Source organism: Chroicocephalus ridibundus, chromosome 6, assembly GCF_963924245.1.
Source record: "Chroicocephalus ridibundus chromosome 6, bChrRid1.1, whole genome shotgun sequence".
NCBI lineage: Eukaryota > Metazoa > Chordata > Aves > Charadriiformes > Laridae > Chroicocephalus > Chroicocephalus ridibundus.
The window spans coordinates 75,342,493-75,361,985 of NC_086289.1; the positions used below are offsets into that span (position 1 = coordinate 75,342,493).

General features: G+C 39.8%; 1 protein-coding gene across 8 annotated transcripts in view; it reads left to right on the forward strand.

Moving 5' to 3' along the window:
• The window catches only part of ATP11B (ATPase phospholipid transporting 11B (putative)), a 67,059-nt gene that overhangs the window by 12,327 nt on the left and 35,239 nt on the right, over positions 1-19,493 (forward strand). For all 8 annotated transcript variants that reach the window (XM_063340213.1, XM_063340209.1, XM_063340211.1 and 5 more), the window contains exons 2-11: positions 3,097-3,213; positions 4,041-4,130; positions 7,094-7,174; positions 11,445-11,552; positions 11,722-11,850; positions 11,984-12,087; positions 13,346-13,393; positions 16,214-16,278; positions 16,850-16,931; positions 18,205-18,355. In XM_063340213.1, coding sequence (XP_063196283.1) covers positions 3,097-3,213; positions 4,041-4,130; positions 7,094-7,174; positions 11,445-11,552; positions 11,722-11,850; positions 11,984-12,087; positions 13,346-13,393; positions 16,214-16,278; positions 16,850-16,931; positions 18,205-18,355 — 975 coding nt within the window. The remainder of the gene's footprint in view (positions 1-3,096; positions 3,214-4,040; positions 4,131-7,093; positions 7,175-11,444; positions 11,553-11,721; positions 11,851-11,983; positions 12,088-13,345; positions 13,394-16,213; positions 16,279-16,849; positions 16,932-18,204; positions 18,356-19,493) is intronic.

A 19,493-nucleotide genomic window follows, 5' to 3' on the forward strand; every position in this document is an offset into this window, starting at 1 on the left:
CTCATGTGGCCTGAGATTCTGATTCGGAAAATAGATTCCTCACTTCAGCGCAGGAATTCTGTTGACAGAAGTGCTCCTGCAGTTAGACTTGAGCTGTATGGAAGTCTTTACTCTTCATAATGAAAATATCATTAAACTCATCAACTTTCAGGTGCTCAGATAGTGGCCTAAAAAGGGCATAGAAATACTTTGGAAAAAAATCAGTGATACCCTAGCCACTCTGAAATTTTTAATTTATCTGTTAATAACTTTCAGCAAGTGGCATGGAGATGAGCATTTATCACCATCAGAAGCCTGCCAGTCGCTTTCTTTGCTTTTTCTGTTTTCGCCCTGCTTTACATCTGTTTGGTTTAGAGTGGAATTTTTTCAGGCTGCAGAGTATGACTTTCCGAAGTGAGCAAGGCTGGCATTTTGTGGGTGCCAGACATTTTCTGAGATAGAAGAGCTGTGTACCTGGTCTCACTAATTAAGCAAGCTTTTTTTCTTGCTTGCAAAACACTTCTATTGTGGCATTTTCTGGATTGAGTTAGAAATAATGTGTCACTGATGTCAGGTATCCAAAATGCTTCTGCTACAAACATGGTTCTGTCTTTAAATTTTGTGTCAGCATTTAACAGGTACATTTTTTTTTAATTTTACTTTCATACTTGTATGTCTTTTCTTAAAGTTTTGAACAGTTCCTTTCTTTTTGCTTTTGGCATTTCATGTATTTCTTCCAGTCCTTTCCCCTGTCTACTTTTTGTTTCCCTACTCCTCGCTGATCTTTAAACAAGCGTTCGTACCCCAGCATGTGACTACAGCAGCCTTCCACGGCTTGTCATCTAAAGTTTATTCTCCTTCAAATCTCTTTGAAAAATTTCCCATTTTTTTTTTCTCCCTTCTTTCCGCTGAACAGCTTTCTTTCTGAAGCAGAATGTTTCTGTAGTAATGATGCCAAATACAAAAATGTATATGTTTGAGAGGATTATGTTCCTGAATGTGAACATACCTAATGCCCCATGTTAGAGAACTTCAGCGATGAAAGAAAATTCTTGGTTGCTTATACCAGCCATTTTTTATGTAGCTTATTCATCACCCTCGGTAGTTAACTGGTGAAGAAGTATCTTCTGTTGGAGTTTTGTGTAGTGCCAGTTGTTATTTGACGGGAATCAAGGTCTGAGCCTGGTTTCACAAGCAGAGCAGCACAGCAGCAAAGGCACTTTCTGCAGCTTCAGTAGTGGAACTGGCAGTGCCCTTTCCACCTCTTTCATCGCTTGTCCTTTCACTTGGCGTCAAAGAACAAGGAGAATTGTGTTTACAGCACAAAGTCGGTTCAAAGATTAGGGATGTCTGATGCTCATGCTGAAACTCACCACTTCCAGCAATCATTGATTCCCTATCGAACAACTTAACAGTTCCAAATTTAATTTCACCTTTGTTCCATGTCTTAAGGCTTTTTGGTTTTTATTGTAGTAATTTTCTTGGCCTGTTACCTGAAGTAGTACTGTTTTACTATCTGTCTTGTTGTCTTTTGCCATCATCTGCTTCTCCATGTCAGAACTCTGGAGGTAGGAAGGATTTGGGTGAGTCATGTAGCCCCAGGAAAGGCTCAATTAAAGATAGACTGGAGTGACCTAGATATAAGCCCTTGTGTTACAGAGGCATTGCAACCTTCCCGTGTGACTTCTCTTGGTTATTAATTATCCTTTTCCAGAAGAAAAGAATTTGTATTTATTTTTCCAATATCCAAACTAAGTTTTCCTAGCTATAACTTAGGCCGCCTTCTGTTCTTCTTTGTCCTTCAGAGTGTACCCTTTTCTCAGTGGAACGGTCTCTCATACATGGGAAGATGGGCTAGTATATCCCAAGTTTCCCCTCCTCTAGGCTAAATGACCCTAATTTGTTTGCTCTTTGCTTTTGAGATTGTTCAGCCTTGCATTGGATGTCATGTTCTTAGGATCCCTTGTGGCTCATGCTCCGCTGCCCTGGATGCTGTCCGGTTGGTTGACAGCGCTTCAGCTGTGGCTCCCACTGCTCCTCCATCCTCCTCGGAGCTGAAGGCCGTTTGCTCAATGGGGTGACACCACAGACTCACAGTCAGCCTGGCATCAGCTACAGCCTTTTGATCTTTTTCTAGAGAACTCCCATACGGGCGTTTAATCTCTTTTTGTAGATGCAGTTCATCGTGTCTAACTGCTGTATCTTTCAGTCTTCCATGCGTCTGGTTGGTCAAGATGATTTTCAGTGTTTTCTTGTCCTGTGGTGTTCTTGCAGCCCTGAGCTGGTGCCATCTGCAAACGTAACACCGTATTGCCCTTCCCCTGGCAGGGGCAGTGGCTGAAAATACTGACGGTCAGCCGTGAAACAGGGCTGTGCTTCCACGGGACCTCACCCAGGGCTTCTGTTCTGGCAGGAAACTTGATAAAGATTTTTGAGTATCCTTTGTTTTTTCTTTTTTTTAAATGAGTTTGCTTTCAGTGTTGCTACCACTCGTGTAGGGATTGGTGGTAATGGCAGGAAATCGCATTTGAGGTTAGACAAAATGTCCGTTCTCGTAGGTACAACTTCTTTGGAAAAAATAGCGTTGCCTAGTCAGATGCATAAGCTTGTGTTTTTAAATGGGTGAGAATCTTCTCAAAATCCAGTTATCACAGCATACTAGTATGATCTCTTTGTTTTGACCTTTTACTTTTCTCATAATCTGTTTTATTAGGGTTAGCATGAGTGTGGCTGTGAGGTTTTGTAATTTATATGTTTTCATCTGCATTTCTGTTTCTTCTTTTTTAAGTTTCACAGGGCTTCAAGTTTGTGTGATAGCAAGCGTTCTCTATCCTTTTAGATACTTAACATTTTTTCTTTCATTTTCCAGAATGAGTACACAACTGCAAAACTACAAATCCTACACACACCCCCCGTACCTAGTTTTTCAAAATTCTCTGGACACAGCAGACTTGAATTTACACTTTAATTTTGTTTCCCATTCAAAAGCCGCTACTCTAAAACTGCTGCTTGATATCTGGATATAATTTCTTCATCACAAAGATAACAACTTTACAAAACAACAGTTAATAAAATAGTCTTTCTTGATAATCTTTTTTTTTTTATTTTGTGTTTTAGGGTTTTGACCCACCGCATCAAAGCGATACAAGAACTATTTATATAGCAAATCGTTTTCCCCAGCACGGCCATTATGTTCCTCAGAAGTTTGCGGACAACAGAATCATATCATCCAAGGTAAGGAATCAATTTGTCATGGGAAAACCACTTGATATGTTACTTTAGAAGTTGTGGGCATGTGTGTATTATGTCTAATGGTGCATATACAGTATTCAAAATGAAAGAAGCTCTAAACTTTTTTGAGGAAAAAGCTAGATTGCTTCCTTTGTAGTTCTCCTGCTCTCATCCCTCTTTCCTCAGAACCTGACTAAGTCCAGAACAATTAAGCATGTTGGTCAGAATTTGTAAAGAAAAGTAGGTGTTAACCCAGTGTTGCCCGTGTCTGGATGTGCTGCACAGAACCACTCAAAAGGAAGGATGAAGCTGGTTGCGGGGGTTTCTAAAACAGCCAAATTGTAAGCTAGTACTTTGCCTGAAGTAATCAGCAGTGGACCGCAATTGCAGATTCCCTCCTAGTGTGACCTTGGATTAGAATCAATAGAAGTGAGGGCGGGGATGTGTCTTGGTGCTGTAGCACAGGAGAGAAAGTTACGGCTGCCAGAAAGAGTGGCTGCTCCGCTGCCCGGGGCGCTCCCGGGCGAGTGACGCTGGCCCCACTTGGTGGGAGAACATTTAAAACTTTGACTGGCAAGGCAATGCGGTTGCTACCCCTACTTCCCTGCTGGCTGTGCTTACCATAAATAAATAAAAAAAAAAGAAAATAAAATGGATACAGCAGTTCTGTGTGGGAGTAGGGCAAGACCAGAAAAAAGGTTTGGGGGTGGGAAGGTGGAAAATGAAAAGATTTAGGTTAAGAGAGTTTAATGGGAGTGGAACGGAATTGCTCTTAAAAATTGTTCAGTATGTCATAACTCTTCTTCTCTCTCTCCCTTTCTTCCCTTCAGTATACAGTGTGGAATTTTGTTCCAAAAAACTTATTTGAGCAGTTCAGAAGAGTAGCCAACTTCTATTTTCTGATTATTTTTTTGGTTCAGGTAAGTTGAATAATCAAGAAATTGCAATTTGTGTTGTAAATTCTGCCACTGATTTTTTTGTTCTGTGAATTTAAGTTCTCTACTTAAATATTCTGTCTATAAAAACAACACATTTCCAGTTTCTCTGGGAACCTAACATAACTTAAAAAAGAATTACGTCCAAATTTAAGTACTGTCCTTAGGTTTTATCTTCCTGAATGCTAATATTTAAGCGTGCAGCTTCAAAGTCCATTGCACCGCTAGCACAGGGACCCAGTTGCCTGCCTCAAAATACAATTTGAAATCTGATAAATTAGTAACAAAATTCCAGATATGCTTTTTGATTTCTGTGGACATTGGTGGTGTTTGAATAAACCAGGAGTTTTACTTGGTGGGTTTTTAAGTGCTTCCTGGACATTAGTGTGTGGAAATGCAGACATTCGAGTTCACTTGCGTCAAACTGGGTGGTCTGCTTGCTCTTGGTCTGGGCATGGATTAGTGTATATAACATACAAAAATTTACAGCTAGGATTAACAGTTTGTTCAGTTTTGAAGGCATCACTTAGTGCTGTTGTTGATACAGTATAGGTCAGAAGTATTACTGTGGCTTTTCATTCATTATAAAATAGAATGTTTTGAAGATGCATAGGCCTCTGCAGTGATTAACCAACATTTACAGAGTGCATCTGAAAAAGATGGTACCTCATTTGACAAAAGACGGGAATAGTGAAGAGTTCATAAGATTTTGTCTGTGATTGTGTGAGATGTCAATAGCAGGACCAGTTCTGCACTTTTTAATCCATTGCCTCCTGTTTCCCTTGCTCTTGTTCTTTTATGTTTAGAAAGAATAACTTTCTAATAGGCTGAAAATTCCTGTGTTGGGAGTTACTGAAGTCATATAGTTCTAAGTTAGTCTAACAGCATGCGTTGCCCATCCCATCTTCGTAGTTCAGGATATTGACTTCGTCGTTCCTGTGATGGCGTTCCATGGTGTTTCATGCTGTCTGACATACTGTAGCATGAGGAAGCTGGGGGCATGCTGGAGATGGAACAGAAACGTTACTTAAAGTAACCACATACAGTGTTGCATTTTTAAAGCTTTTATTTCTTTTAAATGCAAATTTACCTCTTTAGTTCAATTTTGAGTCACATTCCTGTCAAACTGTTAGACTTCAGTAATATCTAGATGCGATGTCCACGTACAAATACGGATCTAAAGGCAGAACTTCTGCTCGGAGTGTAATCCTGTTCTTCTCTCAGCTCGTGACTCAAGCGGATGCTGTAAATTGTCTGGGAAATGTCTTGTCTGCGTGTCTGTATTATTGGAAACCGAGCAGGAGAAAAGCTGCAGTCATTTTTTGTTCATGTGTTAGAAAGGAATTCTGTTTTTATTCAAATCTCATTTAGAAGTTCATTAATATCTAATATTTTTTTCTTTCTATAAGGCAAAGGTGCCTTTAAAAGTTGGTCACCATGGTTATCTTCTCTGTCACGTGAATCTCATGTGACCAAGATGCAGTGTCTGCCATCACCACCTTATTCCACTGGGGCTGACGGAGCTGGGGCAAGTTCTCGTTGTGTGATTTCGATGTGCAGCACAATCCAGTCCACATTGCTCACCTCACGCATGCATGCCAGAGACGTGGTGACAGACCGCATTTTGGTGACATGAGGCCCCACACCAGTGTGTGATGGATGCGGGTCCAGCTGTGTAGCAGGCAAAGGGCCATGGTGTTCTGGTGAAAGAGGCAAGAGGAGCAGGCTGCTGTGACAATTCCACCAGCTCCATTTTCCAATGTGAGCCTCTCTTGAGAAAAACGGAGAGAGCGTAGATGGCAGAAATGTCCTGGATATTTCTGGCAGATGTGGATATCATGGCAGATATGTCATGGATATCCAGCCAAAAATCAGATGCTTTTGGCATGGGTTTGCTTGGACAACATGCTGCCAAGCTGAAATTGCAATGCTACTGTTGAAGAGCAGACAATACTGCAGGCTAGAGATAATGTTTGTTGGGTTCCATAAATTGTGTTTCTGTGGAAAAAAGTAAAGAGCTCAATAGCTCATGCATGTGTGTAAGGTGGTGTGATCTGTTTTCTCTCTGAGGTTCTTGGTTCTTAATAGAGTAAACTTCATGTATGATTTTTTTTTTTCCTTCTTTAATGGTTCCCAAAGCAATGCCATAAGTCTCAGGTAAAGTGGATCAAATCAGTGTCTGTGGTTTTGAAGAGTTCTTGTGTATATTTTCTTTACAGCACTTGACCATGTTGGGTTTTTTCCTGCAGCAGAGGAGAGCCACTAACATCCCCTCCACATCCAGAATTTTAAGTCTTTACACTGCACTTTTGGCATGCCAGCAATAATAACACAGACTGTGACAACTGCATGTTACTTGGGGGAACCAGAAAGGAGCAGTCTAAGAAAGAGTGTTCTCTAATATCTAAAATGTTGGAAATTACTATTTTTAACTTTATTTTCACTTCTGAAGTGGATGTTGTTATACTCTACATGGCTGTTAAGCAGTAGATTGAAGAGAGTATTGAAACAGCTTCAAGCAATGCAGATTTCCTTCCTTTGTAATATACTTTTGAATTAATTTTTGTAGGATGAATACGTATCTTCCTTTTACTAAGGACTCTTAAAATTGGCACATATGTTACAAATGTGATTAAGTCTCTTCTATGCCCGAGCACCTTTGTTTGCACCATTGTTGACATGTATTCTAGGTGTCAGGGACCCAGTTTTGCTCCAGAAACACTGCAGAAAGTGCAGCAAAAGTACAGGTTATAATGAGGAGTTTGGGAAATAGTTGCCACCTTGCTTTGTTGGCTTTTGTTTTGGTTTTTGTTTTGTTTTGGGGTTGTTGGTTTGGGTTGGTTTTTTTGTTTTTTTTTTTTTTTTTTTTTTTTTTTTTTTTTTTTTTCCGGAAAGTACAATTGTAAAAATAAAATTGTGGCTAACTTTTGCATTTTCTTCTCTTTTAGCTCATGATCGATACCCCTACCAGTCCTATTACCAGTGGATTGCCATTATTCTTTGTCATAACTGTGACAGCCATAAAACAGGTAAAGGGGAAATATCTTGTAGCATGAAGTCTTTCTAAGGTAAAGTTACTTAACAAAGTCTGACCAAGGTAATGTTTAGATACAAAAATAAATTAAAAAGGTGTAATTTTTAGAAAGGATTTTGTATTTCATGTTTTTTGTTAGACGCTTGAACTGGAGCATTTTAGTTAGTTGTCAGGCGCTGAGTGAGTCACTGCGGTACCCTGAAATGGACAGTGAATGACTGTCAGACGGCGTTTTTGTCTAAACTGTACATGTCACTTGTTATAAGGCCTTTTCTGAAAGCTCCTCGCTTATTGCTTTGGCATACCTCGCTGCATATTAAAACCAATCCTCCCACATCAGGCACTGAGAAAGGAGCTTGGGTCGACGAAGCAGTGGTGCAGTCCATGTTTGTCAGCAGTTAAAAGGCAAATTTTGTCCCAAGGACTATGTTTCATGGTGTAAAATATATGTTAACTATAATCCTGTACCAGGTGAAAGGTCCCGTTTAGAAAGTTTCTGGTTTTGTTTTCTTTTTCTTTGGTTGCATAAAATGTTTTGGAGTGCTTTATATCACTTGAAATAAGAAAAAAATCTTCTAAGCATGAGTTTAATAGAAATCTTGTTCAAGCACCTTACTGCATCCCACAAAGACCTAGAGCCCCTGGAAGTGGAATGTTTAAAAAAAAATAAAATAGAAAAGGAAAAGAGGAAAAAAAAAAAAAAAAATGTTCTGTTTTCTTTAAACCCTTAAAGCCAGAGGAGAAAGAAACAGGCACATAAATAAAGAGGTGATGCGGATAGCAGCTATAAACTCTTCTGCAGGGAGGTAATTTTCAGCAACTATCCCCTTCAACGGGTTTGACAGTGCTGTCTGGGAAGGAGCCGCAGTCGGAGCAACTGAAAAGCAAGCAGGAGACTGTTACGGAGCTACAACTGGAATTTCAATTTGCCTTCTGTGCCAGTAAGACCCAAAGCCACCCCAAAATAGGGCAAAAGTAAAAATAACTCTAGCCTTCAAGCAGCTAGAATAATGTTTGGGACAGAGGAGATCTTAATGCTGAAGTAATATTTGAACTAACGCTTCGTCTTGTTGCTGTGCAGTTTGTATATGTAGAGTGGCCTAATGCTATTAAATAGCAGTTGTTGTCATCACCCCGCAAAAGTCACATGTTCAAGAGCTATAGTCGTAAGCAGGCAGGAAAATATCCCTTGAAGCGGCGTGAACTGAGAAAGATTGTGCAACTTGGTTATAAATATTTGATTTTTTTTTTTTCCCAGAAAGAGGCTGGATTTGTATAAGTCTAAAATAGTCCAGACCAATCTATTACCACCTTGTTTCCAGATGCTCAGTCTTATAATGGGGAATTTAGGTGTCTTACCATCAATCGCAAAGAATATTCCTTCTAGAAGTTTCAAATCATTCATGACTTGCCAAGCGTCAAGAGTTTTTCTGATTGTCTCAGTATCCCTGCAAGGACTATTGGAACCACCTAAGCTGATCTAATGGACTTGCATGTTTTATCCTACCTGCTGCAAATTAGGCGAGCAGCATTCACAAGCTGTTATCTTGGAAAGAGAATTCCGTGGGCTGTTTCCACCAGGCTGCCCTTGGACAAGGAAGAAAGAGAAATCTTCTGTTGGAATGCAGAGGGCAAAATACCCAGTATGATCTCAAAACCAGCTCCCGTTTTCTCCCAAATCAGAAGTGGCATAGGAAGCAGATTTTAGGGGAAGAAACACCTTTTTGAAAGCTGCAGGGCACTGGGTCTATACAAAGTTACGTCAGGATAAATGTTAAACTATAACTTAGCAGTCTCTCCGAAGATGAAGCGGAAAAATAGAAGCGTTAATCATGTGCGGGTTTGAGAAGCTTGGCAGAGGGTGGAAAAACTCCTCTGCTTCCAGAAGGCCAGTTAACGTGACGCCTCTAGCAAACCTCAGAACTCAGCCTTATTTTCACTCTCAGCCAAGGAGTTAGAACTTTTTCTTCTTGGAAGTGCAATTACACCTAGGTCAGAAGAAGGACGTAAAGGACTGCAAAGTGATGCAACTCTTGCTGTGTCATTTTGTCTGTCTCGTTAGCCAGAGCGCTCCCCTCCTTCCGCCTGTGAAGGTGCCTATGCAGTCCTCAGAGTCCAAAATCAGAAAAGAAAATAGTTACAAATAAAGCAAAAATTAAAGTTAAAAAAACCACAAAACAAAATACAACAAAATAAAGGTATTTCCTAAGGAACTGTAGGGAGCTTTGTCCGTTTCAGTAAGTTCATAGTATTTGGCAAACAAGCTGGTTGGACACAGATGTTTACACAACTGTCAGGTAAATTAGAAACAACTACTTTGCAGGTTCTGATTGAATATAGACCTAAACTGAGACTAAGAAACTGGTAGTGTAATGTGCAGGCCTGTTTTAATTTTGTTCATTTCTCAAGTACATGCGTGCAGTTATTTAGGCAGAACTTAAGGATGTAATTTAACTGAGGGATTTTAATCTTTAGTTTCTGTTCATGCGGTTAAGCAACATTCCCAGTGTTCCTATTGCATCTTTCTTTTTCACAGTGTTTTTGCAGTAGTTGCAAGTGAGGATAAGGAACACTCTCAGAAATGCCGCAGTAGGTAAATTTTGGGGGAATTTAAACTGACCACAGTAAGTTGGCTGTTAAGAATTCCCTGGTGTGAGGTGTCACCCTTGTGTTGTAGGCAGTAGGTGTCAGATGGAGAAAGCGCTGCAATCTGTACTTTCTAAAGAAGGTAAATTTCAGTTCTTTGCCAAATGCCCATATTGCTCAGCTGTTCAGGTTTATGAGACAAATGCCCCAAGGTTATTGGATGTTAGTTAAATCCTTGTTTTCCCTCTGTCAGTCACCTCTAACAAGGAGCTGTATGTTCTGACTCTTGCTTTTTCATACTGATGAGAAAGGACTCTTAAAGTCTGTCTTAGGGGTTTTAGGATTCTGATTTCCCAGTGTCTCTCTGTGTGGCTGCTATTACTATACGCTTCTTAGTTATTTATTTTTAAACAGTTGGCATATAAAGCTTCCCTGGCTTTTTGTTGGTTTTTTGTGTTTGTTTTTTTTAATGTAGGTAGTGCAGTTGTGCAGTCCTTACTCATTTGTGCTAGTAACAGTGGAGATGCATGAAAGTAGAGCTGCAAAACTATACTTTTAATGTGCTAAATTCGTCATGCAACTTTCCTGCAAACTCCAGTCGACTGCAGAATTCTCAAACTACATGTGCATTAGTACTCTTCCTATTATGACATGCGTATTTAAAGTTTGTAGCGTTCGAGGGTGCCTGCCGTTTCTGTCTGCAGGCTTCCAAGGAAGTGGTTTTAACTCTTTCACAGATTTTATGCCTACAGAAGAACATTTTAGGAAATGTCTCTATTGTTGCACATCCGTTGTAGGAGTCTTGCTGGGATGTAAGAGGCAGTTGAACTTCACGCGTGGACCAATCCATCCCTTGTGCTTGCTTGTGGGGCTTTCCAAACAGTGCCTAGGCTGGGGCATCGGAGATCATGCTGTTGAGAAGCGTGCTGTTAGATTAAATAAGCACGGCAGTAGTAGTTTAGGAAAATAGGAGGGGAATAATATAACTGGGTTCACTCTCGTGAATGTTTGCCCATGTGTGCGCGTGGGATAAAGGGTGCTTAAAGAGGTGCTGAATATCGTGTGAAGGAAAACTACTGAATTTATCCATTAAAAACTCCGTTGCTGCAAACTGTTGCATTAGGACTCACAAACAACTAAAACCTCCTCAGTCATCTTCTCTTGCTGTACAGAGCTGGTGCGTGAGCAGCATGGCATACACTTAACGTTTCATGTGTATGCCATGGCAGTAACTATAAGAAGTGCTATATGATATGACAGAAGGAAGTAATTTCAGTTTGCTACTTCTCTTAAAAAAAAAAAAAAATCCATAAGAGAGACTGTGAGTGGCTGTTCCCAGTTTTGTGGTATACTGATCCATGTGGATACAAGGTTGAAGGAGTGCTTGTTCACCTCTTCTGCAGAAAACGTCACTGACTCATTGTTTTAACAGACCGTGGGACTGTTAAGTTTCCTCACCACTTTTCTTACTTTATTTGCCTTTACTTATTTGTGTAAAGTGAGTGAAAATTAAGAGGTTCCCCAGGCCCTCGAGTAACAGCTGTAGCAGAAACTCAAGAGGAGTTCGTGACTGCATTCAGGCTATGCAGCGAGGAATTCAAAGCACATTTGCTGAGAAGATATTTGTTATGCTTTACAGGTTTCTTGCTAAAAAGTAAACTTGTATGTGTTTTCCAAAGGGTTATGAGGACTGGCTACGACATAAAGCAGACAATGAAGTGAACGGTGCTCCGGTTTATGTTGTTCGAAGTGGTGGCCTTGTAAAAACGAGATCTAAGAACATTCGGGTATGTGCCTAAGGACAAATTGAAAGTTGTGTTTCTATTGCGTAGCTAAAGCTCTTGTTTCTTTACTAATCACTGCGGCCTGCTTCATCGTGATTCGGCAGCAATGCTGAAATGAATTCTTCTCTTGTAAAACTCCGTTTGTGCACTTCTCGTGTGTTCCCTTCGGCAGGTGGGGGACATTGTCAGAGTAGCCAAAGATGAGACTTTTCCTGTTGATCTGGTGCTTCTGTCATCTGATCGAGTTGACGGTTCATGCCATGTTACTACTGCAAGTTTGGACGGAGAGACCAATCTTAAGGTCTGGGGTACTGCTGTGAAATAGAACGTAGTTAATTTGTGAAGCCATTTTTATTTCAGCCCATTGAAATCCGCCCCCCTCCCCCTTGCCCCAGTAATCCTATGCCGTTAACTTAACGGGCTCTGTTTTGCAGACACACGTTGCAGTCCCAGAAACAGCAGTGTTACAGTCTGTTGCCAACCTGGACAAACTCGTAGCTGTCATAGAGTGTCAGCAGCCCGAAGCAGATCTGTACAGGTAGCACTTTATTAGTAAATATTTTGAAATTAAATCAAAATGAAGTGTTTAATATTAGGAATGTTTAAAATAGCTTCAGACATCTGTTTAAATTTTAGGTTTTAATAATTAGCATAAGTGTTTATACAATATGTGCTTACTGAAAGTTGCAAGTGACAAGTTAAACTTGAGCATTTCAGTAGTAAATCAGAAATTACAGGATAATATTCCTTTTGTATTTTAATCATTACATTTATTTACATTTCTGTTCCAACTGGTAAACTTGTTTAAAAATGTAAAAAATTAAATGGCCCACGAGTCTGAGCAGGTTGGAGAAAGAGTTGTATAAGGCTCTGCCAGGAGATTTCAGTACCATATAGTATTTTTTTTAATGGAATTAAGTGAAACCGTAGCAAATTGTTGTAAGCTTATGTTAATTCTAACAATATACGTTGGTTGCATTTAATGTGCTTATGCTCAAGAGAAGAATTGAACTCCATTCTTCAGCAGCAAAAATTTAGATTAAAAACCTCTGATTTCAGCATTTAAAGTCAGCAAGCAGAGCCCTAGACTCTGTAAAACAGTATCACGTGTAACAAAAGTTATATTCCCATCCAAGTTTCTCCTGAATCGTGTAATGGAAAATGGTAGCTATCAAGAAGTAGTTTTCAAAATCCAAGTATATCACAGCCGTTATTCTTAAGTAAGCTTTTGGATCTTTGAGAAATATTAAGTTCTTAAAAACTAAGATACTTGGTTTGAACAGCTGTTCAAATATTTGACCTTCAGTTTGCAGAGAACATGAAGTTAACGTACAATTACTATAGAAGTTTATCTCCCTGTTTGTAGTTGGGGTCGTGCTACATGTGCAAGTGTCAGATTTTAAAAAGAGAGTAGATTGACTTTATTAAATGAAAAATTACTATTTCTGATGGATAATATACTAACTTACATTTGTTGAGGAATTGTTTCTTACTGAAAGATCAAGAAGTTGCAATCTGTTTTAACTAAGAAATATAGTATTTTGTGGTTTTATTAATGAAACCTAATAGACTTTTCCGAATGACTGTTCTTTTGCAGGATGAATGTTCCTCTTCTTAAATCTCTCCTGTAAAATTATTGCCAGCGTTGCCATATTGTTTGTTTGTTTGTTTGTTAATAAAAGTTGATTATTTTGTACTTGTGAACCATTAATGACTTTTTTCTGTAAATATAGAGGAGTTTTTTACATTTTTGAGTCTTTATGCAGATATTTCTAACATATGGCCATCTTTTATAGATTTGTTGGAAGAATAACTATAAGTCAACAAGCTGAAGAAATCGTACGGTAAGTAAAATTTTATCAGATTAATATTTAGAACTGATGCAGGTGGTTAAAATCATGATCATCACAAAAAACTAGTTACTGTTGAATATAGGAAATGGAGGGGTATTTTTATGAAAGTATCAATGGTAGCTACAAACTTCAGATGGGGATGAGAAAATATTAGGGGAAGTTCGTTCATTACTGCCCGGTTTTTCAGATTTAATGGGACAGTTCTGGGAAGCGTGGCTGTTCTGAAGGGGATCATTTTTAGGCACTGGTAATCAGCTGGTGACTTTTTGCTATTTGTTATTAAAAACATTTATTGATCTTAAACATTTTCCAGTGGCATGTTACGGAGGCTACAGCAGATGCCCTGTTATCTGTTTATCAGAGGCACTCTGCAGGTATTTTTGCAGTTGAAATTCCTAGAAATTATTGGTCTGTTTTAACAAATTTGTAGCTTTTAGTATGTATTTAAAGCTTCCGTACTCCCTAGACTGTAAAGAGAGGTATCTGTAATAGTCAACGTGTAATTGTGTGCAAGTAATCGTGTGCTCGCAGCCTTCCCCTGTGCAGTCCGGCTTGCCAGTAGCGTACACCTAAACACACGTGAAAATACACAAATAAAGACGTGAAGCCACTTACAGACCCCCATGTGGACTTCCTCAAAAGATTGGTAATTGTGGTGGGCAGTTGCAGTTGGTAACTGGGGGTAAATGCGCGGCCCCGCTGGCAGCCACGCATCCACACAGCGGCTCATCCGCTTCCTCCCGCCACAACAGGGTGGGAGAGAAAATAGGAGGAACAGGAGTGAGAAAAGTCATGGTTTGAAATAAAGACAGGGAGATCTCTCACAAGAAGTGGCCAGATTTTCAGCAATATTTATCATCAAGTTATTTAATTGTTTTCTCTTGAGAGGAGTTGATTATCAAGCTTTCAAAAAAATTTGGTCACCTTGTCTTAAAATGTGAAGTGCTATGTTATGATGTATGAATGTGTCACAGAAACAGGTAACTCTGTTGTGATTCCTTCACTCTTCTAATATCCAAAATGTTACCCTTTATACATATTTATTTTTTTTTTTTAGTGAAGTTCCTACCTGAATCAAATATTAAAGCAGTGTTATTTTCCATGTAGCACATGTCTGAAGAACTTCAAGTTTTTCAATCTGGGCGCCTCCTGTGAGGCTGGCGAACATCTCTCGGTTTTAGATAGGAGCATCACAGAGCTCAGGGTGAAGCAATGGTTTGTCAGTGGTTCCACAAGAACTACGGGAACGTTGAAGGCAGATCACTTGGCCTCGAGTCCAGTGCCTTGACCACTCCCACGAAAAACCCTCACCCAAACCCCTCCAAAATCCCACTCGGCTGTTCTCAAGGTCGCTTTATGTGCTACTTCTCCTGGAGCTTTCCAGAATTCATTACTGCCAAGCTTGACAGGTTCAGCTTTGGGATAATCTATCAAAATAATTTAGTTGGCAACATGAAACAGAGCCAGTTTAAAGAGAGTGTGAAAAATAATGGCAAGTCCTGAGTCCTGGTGGAGCTGTATCTTCTGACTGGCGAAGATCAACTTGTCTAGTCTGTGCTGCGCTGATCCACGTTTTGGGTTTCTCAGACTGGTTTTACGAACTGCAAAAAGCACTTGAATGCAGAAAATTACATTAGGTTTCTTATTAAAAAAAAAAAAAGGTTAAATGGTTGAGCATTTAATCCCGTTTAATTTTTCAGTCTAGCCTAAAATATTAACATATGTATGCGTAATTTAAAGAACCTGTCGTAATCCATGCGTATAACTGGTGCACCCAGTATTTGTGCTGGGAACTGTCACGGTTGCGGTAACAGTTAAGTTAAATGTTTAACTGTGGCAGGTGGGGGGTGGGTTTGGGGGGTCTTTTCTGAGTAACTCCAGGGTGTGCTTTCAAAGGAACTTCAAGTATAAGAGCTGTGTCCATATAGTGGTGATCGTGGAGTGCCTGTGGTACAGCGAATGGCGAAGAGAGGCAAGCCCCAGGGCTCCTGTGCTGTAGCACTTGGTGTGTGATCTCTGATTCTTTTGCTTCTACCCAGTAGGTTACCCTGGCCACTGCGGTTGTTCAGTTTCTGCTTTCATTGGAAACACTGGCAAAAATAGTGGATGCACCTTTTCTTTTATTTATTTCAAACCAACCATGCTGGCAGTTTCTAAAGATGATACAGCCACTGGAGCAGAACATAAGGCTCTAACTTTGTACGAACCGCGATTCGAACTGAACCTTTATTTTCCCAGCACTGTTACAGTTAACTTAGCCAGTGAACTGAATGTATTATTGTGGTGTCATAGATTCAAGGAAAAAACATTTATGACACTTTACTCTTGCCTTAGGAAGCAGAACTTGCCCTGGTGTGGTGGTGGTGTGTCCCTCTAGTTGTTTGATCCTGCTAGGTCATTGCAGTTTGACTGAGGGTAGAAATGCGATAAGTAAAATAGCCAAAGCAAAAATGGCACTCCTCGGGCACCGTGAGCTCGCCAGGTTCTTTGCCTGCTGGCTTCTCAGGTAACTGTAGGTCTCTCCGAACCAGCCGTTTGGTGTACTTAGCTCAGGCACCAGCTCTGGGCTGTTGAAGAGTGGTGGGAGAGGGTGGCAGTGGCCCGATGAGATGTGAAGGGAACCTGAGAGCTCTGTGGGGATGTGGGGGTGAGGTGTGGTACGAGGGTAAGATGGACCTAAATGAGGGTGGGGTTGGAGTTGTTGCAGTGGGAATTCATAGGGATGTGGGACAACTTTGCATAGAAAACTGGATTTCATTAATCCTACAGAACAACTAATTTTTAAATGCTGATATGTCTGTTTCTTTTTAGACCTCTTGGGCCTGAAAGTCTCTTACTTCGTGGAGCAAGATTAAAAAACACTAAAGAAATATTTGGTTTGTAGACACCTAAATATTTAAAGAGTATTCTCTTCTTAAAACATGTTAATGAACTGTGCTTTAATTCTACTCGTGCTGAAGAAATTGTAATAATCTTGCTGACTGTTACCTGAGGGGTTATGGTTATAGATGAAAGTAGTGATATTATGCTGAAGAATCTCTAAGGATATAAAGTTCCAGTCCAGCTCTATGAAAATATTTGAAGTGGTTTGATAAAGGAGTAACTTAACTTCAATGGATAAATGACTGCTGTTACTGTTACCCATTGTTCAAGACTTTCTCCTGAGATTTACCGTTCTGATTTCCATAAAATACATACTGAAGAGCAGTACAGTCATAATAATGAACAGCGGTTTAGTAGGTGTTAAATTACTTCAGTAGTGCTGTTTTACTTCAGCAGAATATTGCAAATACTTAGAAAAATACTGTCTCACTGTTGTCCTGAAGTAAACACAAAAGTAATACCACATCTTGATTTTACCCTACGTCTCTTAAAATGAAAAATTCTGCAAATTGTGTATATGCAGAAAATAAAATATAACTCTTTCCCCCTTGCCTTCCTTCCCAGGTGTTGCAGTGTATACAGGTATGGAGACAAAGATGGCATTAAATTACAAGAGTAAATCTCAGAAACGGTCAGCAGTAGAAAAGTATGTTTATTTTCTAATATCTTTCTTATTTGTAGAGTTTAAACTTAGTTTTTCCTTGGTAACCTTAAAACCCTGATGATCTCCTCATTGAGTCGTGGGCAAGGGAAGAGAGTGCGATTGCTTTGCCTCCAGTAGGAAGCTATAAAGATAAAATGCATTTTTTGATATTTTGTCCTTTATTGATTAATCAGTGGTGTACAAAGTTGAAATACCCAAGCATAAACAGGAATAAAGCAGGAAAAGGCAGTTCAGGAGGCATCTCAGTTTTCTGAGATGTGGAAGTCATTTAATGAGAGGTGAAATGCTGCTTGAACTAGGTGCTCCAAGATGGTTTTCACAATGGTCCCAGCCTCTGCTGTTCTCTGCATCCTCTACCGTAAAACTGCATCATGCCTTTCAAGAGGATGGATTGAAATGAAGTCTTAATTGCTTGCAAATCTTTGTCCTGAATCCTGGTATTTGATATCATGGAGAATAGCTTTGTTTTTCACATAGTCTAAAGGAATAGCCTATCCAGATACGTTTTGCAGTGCATCTTGCTTCTAGCACAGGTTGCAGGCTCAGTTTTAAAAAATCTTCGCTCATAGTTACGGGATAGGTGTTACTGTAATAAAGATTTGTATGTTGAACCTTGTGAATTATTTTTAAAAAGAAAAGTAGTTCTGATACATTGCCTTTATTCCAGCTACTAAAAATCTGAGGTGGCCTCCTGGCATTCTTTTGCAAACATGAGATTGATTATTCTTCTGCAGCCAGATACAAATAGAATAGAGTGCACAAGAAAAGTTCAGTCGTCCAAGCAAGGGATGAAAGGTGGGCTGGCTGGCATTGCAGAATGTAAAGGCAAGTTTGAGTATGTCCTAGTCGTGGCATGGCCAGGGTTAAATAATCAGAAGCAATCGGTAGTACTCTTCTAACTGCCGGGCAAGGTGCAGCCTTGGATTTACGCAGTGGTTTGTACTGAACTGCCTTCGCAGCCTCAGGCAGGCAGGGAAGGAGAAGGCAGCCCCCAAAATCATGGACAAGAGGGGTGACGCAGGGCAGCTGGTGGGGTTTTGTTACATGTAGAGTGTATCCGAGTCAGATGTAGGATTTTTTTCCGCTGCTGTTGCTTGTTTGTCACATAGAAACTTTCTCTCCATGTCAAACATGGGAAACATTTAAAAGAAAAATTTGTCCAGGAAGTTTGTGATCAATTCATGTAACCACAGTGTGTCAACAGATTAAGTAAAGTAAACTGAAGTTGCTTTTGGGTTTTTTTGCCTCTTTGTAGGTCCATGAATTCCTTTTTGATTATTTATCTAATAATCCTCCTCTTTGAAGCCATTCTGAGTACTATTTTAAAGTATGCGTGGCAAGCTGAAGAAAAATGGGATGAGCCTTGGTATAACGGAAAAACAGAGCATGAAAGAAACAGCAGTAAGGTAATGTAGTTTTACCCCGTTGCCTGTCTGTGGAACCCTCAACCGCTGTATGCTGAATGTCACATTAAACCCTATTGGATTTAGGTGTCACTACCACATACCCGCTTGCAAGCCTGTCTGCTATTGTCTCGGTATTTTTAAGACAGTTAGTCCCACGTAGCCTCTCCCTTGTGCAGAAACACCTTGTCTCTGTTACTGACTTTTCTTCTTTTATGAAAAGACAAAGCTTTTTGAAAATTTTGGGTTTTGTTAGGACATATTTCTGATGTTCTGTGTTCTTATTTATCTTTTCTGGTTTAATTTGGAAGATCTCTTGAGGCACAGAACTTCCCAAGGTTTTTGTCAAACCTTAGTTGTGGTGTATATATAGATATATCTATATAGATAATATATAGATATGATATATCTAATATATAGATAAACCTTAGTTATCGGTACTGACTTTTATTAAGTAATTGTAGCAACGCTCCCTAATTAGGAAGAACACTTAGCTTTTGCAAACTGTTGACTGCTTCTATACTCCCTTTCTTCAAGAAGTTCTTCTACACCAGTATCTGGTGGAGTTGAAAGAGATGTCCCAGTTTTTCACATCTCTGCTCTCCCTTGCTCAATATTCAAGTGTTGGTAAGAGTCTTCCCAACGTATAATTTAGATATTGAGTTTGTTGTGAAATGAAAAAGAGAGTTCAAAGAGATTGTAAAGTCGCACTTCAGAGTCTGTTAAAATTGTCATACCCAATAAAGAGAAATTTCTATCCTGTTACATAGCTGTTTACCCACAACGTATGTGTCAGACACAATGAGCTGCAGAGGCATAAGAGAAGTCTGTGTCCTTCAAATCCACACCGTCTCTTTCTTGTCATGTGGTCTGGATCACCCACGTCACTGGGGAATGCCCCTAGACGGGAGCCCTCTTGTCACTCTGCTGTCCTGAAACAATCCAGAATCCTTGCAGATTCCTCTGACAAGATGGAGTATCAGCTGTTTGGCTTCACCATTTATGGTTCCTCAGAACAGCCTGTGAATGGTGCTGTTTGATGGCATGGGGAACACGTTCAGTTTTTTCAGACCCCACTCTTCCAAGAGACCTGTTTAAAGGCAGAATCACCATGACATTTAATATTAACTGGCAGCCCTCC